The sequence below is a fragment of the Ailuropoda melanoleuca genome, unplaced genomic scaffold (assembly GCF_002007445.2).
Source record: "Ailuropoda melanoleuca isolate Jingjing unplaced genomic scaffold, ASM200744v2 unplaced-scaffold70335, whole genome shotgun sequence".
In the NCBI taxonomy this organism is placed as follows: domain Eukaryota; kingdom Metazoa; phylum Chordata; class Mammalia; order Carnivora; family Ursidae; genus Ailuropoda; species Ailuropoda melanoleuca.
Window position 1 is genome coordinate 1 of NW_023245321.1, and position 1,865 is coordinate 1,865.

Sequence of the window (1,865 nt, forward strand, 5' to 3'; positions counted from 1 at the left end):
GCAGAGAAGCTGAGTGCAGCTCAGGGGTCGCGGGATCGGGGAGGAGCTGAGCTGGCAAGAATCTCAGTGGACCTGGGAGAGCGCGTGCTCAGGGCTTAGCTGAGCTCGGGGGAGAGCCGAGGCCCAGAAGTTGGCCTCTGCCAGGAGCCGGGAGTCTGGGCAGAATCTAGATTCAGAGAGCGATAGGAAGGAGTCCCAGAGTGTCAGGGAGCACCTGCGCTCCCGCAGGACTCGAGGCCTGTGGGCGTACTTGGAGTCGGCCAGGAGCAAGGGTCGGGATTATCTAGTCTCCAGGAAGAACTGAGGACTGAGGAGTATCTGAACATGGAGAGGAACTGGGGGAAGTTTCTAAGGCATGGAAGCATCTGGAAGGAGTAACTTGGACCTGCAGAGAATCTGAAAGGATTAGTTGAGGCTTGGAGAGTATCTGGGCTTTCTGAGTAGCTAGAGGAAGTGGATGCAGCCTGGGGACGACCTGGGAGGAACAGCTGGGAACTGAGAAGTATCGGGAGGGAAGAGCTGGGGTCTGGGGAGTACCTGGGTGACCACCCCTTTGTGGAAGGGCCTTTGGGACCCGATTCCACCCAGCCCCCGCTGCCCACCCTCCGCCCCCCAGGGGACACGCTGATCGACGGCGGGGAGCATTACTGGGAGGTGCGATACGAGCCGGACAGCAAGGCGTTCGGCGTGGGGGTGGCGTACCGCAGCCTGGGCCGCTTCGAGCAGCTGGGCAAGACGGCCGCGTCCTGGTGCCTGCACGTCAACAACTGGCTGCAGGTCAGCTTCACCGCCAAGCACGCCAACAAGGCCAAGGTGCTGGAACCCCCCGTGCCCGACTGCCTGGGTGTGCACTGCGACTTCCACCAAGGTGACCCCGAGCCCCAGTCGGCATCGCTAGCCCCCCTCCCTGCCTGCTCTCTGCCGCAAGCCCCTCTCATCGCCTCCTCCCTCCCCCCACTTCGCTCTGCCTCCCCCACAGGCCTCCTGTCCTTCTACAACGCGCGTACCAGACAGCTGCTGCACACCTTCAAGGCCAAGTTCACACAGCCACTGCTGCCCGCTTTCACCGTAAGAACCCTTCTGGGGGGCGGGGCCAGGGGCGGGGCCGGGGCTGGCTCTGCTCCTCAGCCTGCCAGCACCCCCTCACCGGTCACTGGTCCCCAGGTGTGGTGCGGCAGCTTTCAGGTGACGACAGGCCTGCAGGTCCCCAGCTCTGTGCGCTGCCTGCAGAAGCGGGGCAGTGCCACCAGCAGCTCCAACACCAGCCTCACCTAGGCCGCCGGACCGCCCGCCCGGCACGGCTGAGTCAGCGGAGCCCCCCACTCCCCCACCCCCAGGCCTTGGTGGTTTCAGCTGCCACCCTCTTCTCACTTGCTGCTTGGAGCCTTAACTCCTGATTGTGGGGGGGGGGTCACCAACAGGGAGCGGGCACCGGGGCGGGCCCTCGTCCCCACATCACCTCCTAATAAAAGTCAATCACTGGCCAGCCGTGCTGATGGTTCTTTGGGACTGGCTGGCACTGAGTGTGCCCCAAACCTCTCTGGACCTCAGCTTTCCTGGCTGTAGAATGGGCCTTTCTTGTAGGGTCCGGTGGCAGGTTTTGCTGAGTAAGTGGGGCCTGCTGTGGGTGGACATCTGACAGACCCTCGCTGCCCCCCCGCCCCAAGCCAGGCCAGACACATCAGCCCCGGGGTCACTTGAGCTTTTATTCTGGGAGGAGCAGTCGGCCTGGCTGACTTCTGCACCCCAAAACCGGCTTACTGATCGCCGGCGTGTGCGGCTGAGTGCTCCAGTGCCCGTCTCCTCTGCAGTTTCTCTGCCAGCTCCGCCGTCAGATCTGCCAACCCTGGGGGGGGGGGGGGGGG

General features: G+C 64.0%; 1 protein-coding gene across 1 annotated transcript; it reads left to right on the plus strand.

The window, feature by feature from the left end:
- Positions 1 to 444: 444 nt before the first annotated feature.
- Positions 445 to 1,654, plus strand: LOC117800435 (fibronectin type III and SPRY domain-containing protein 1-like; the record flags this gene model as incomplete). The annotated part of the gene is made up of 3 exons (XM_034652972.1): positions 445 to 868; positions 980 to 1,068; positions 1,165 to 1,654. Coding segments are annotated over 3 exons (624 nt in total), but the record flags the coding sequence as incomplete, so codon positions are not given.
- Positions 1,655 to 1,865: the final 211 nt, after the last annotated feature.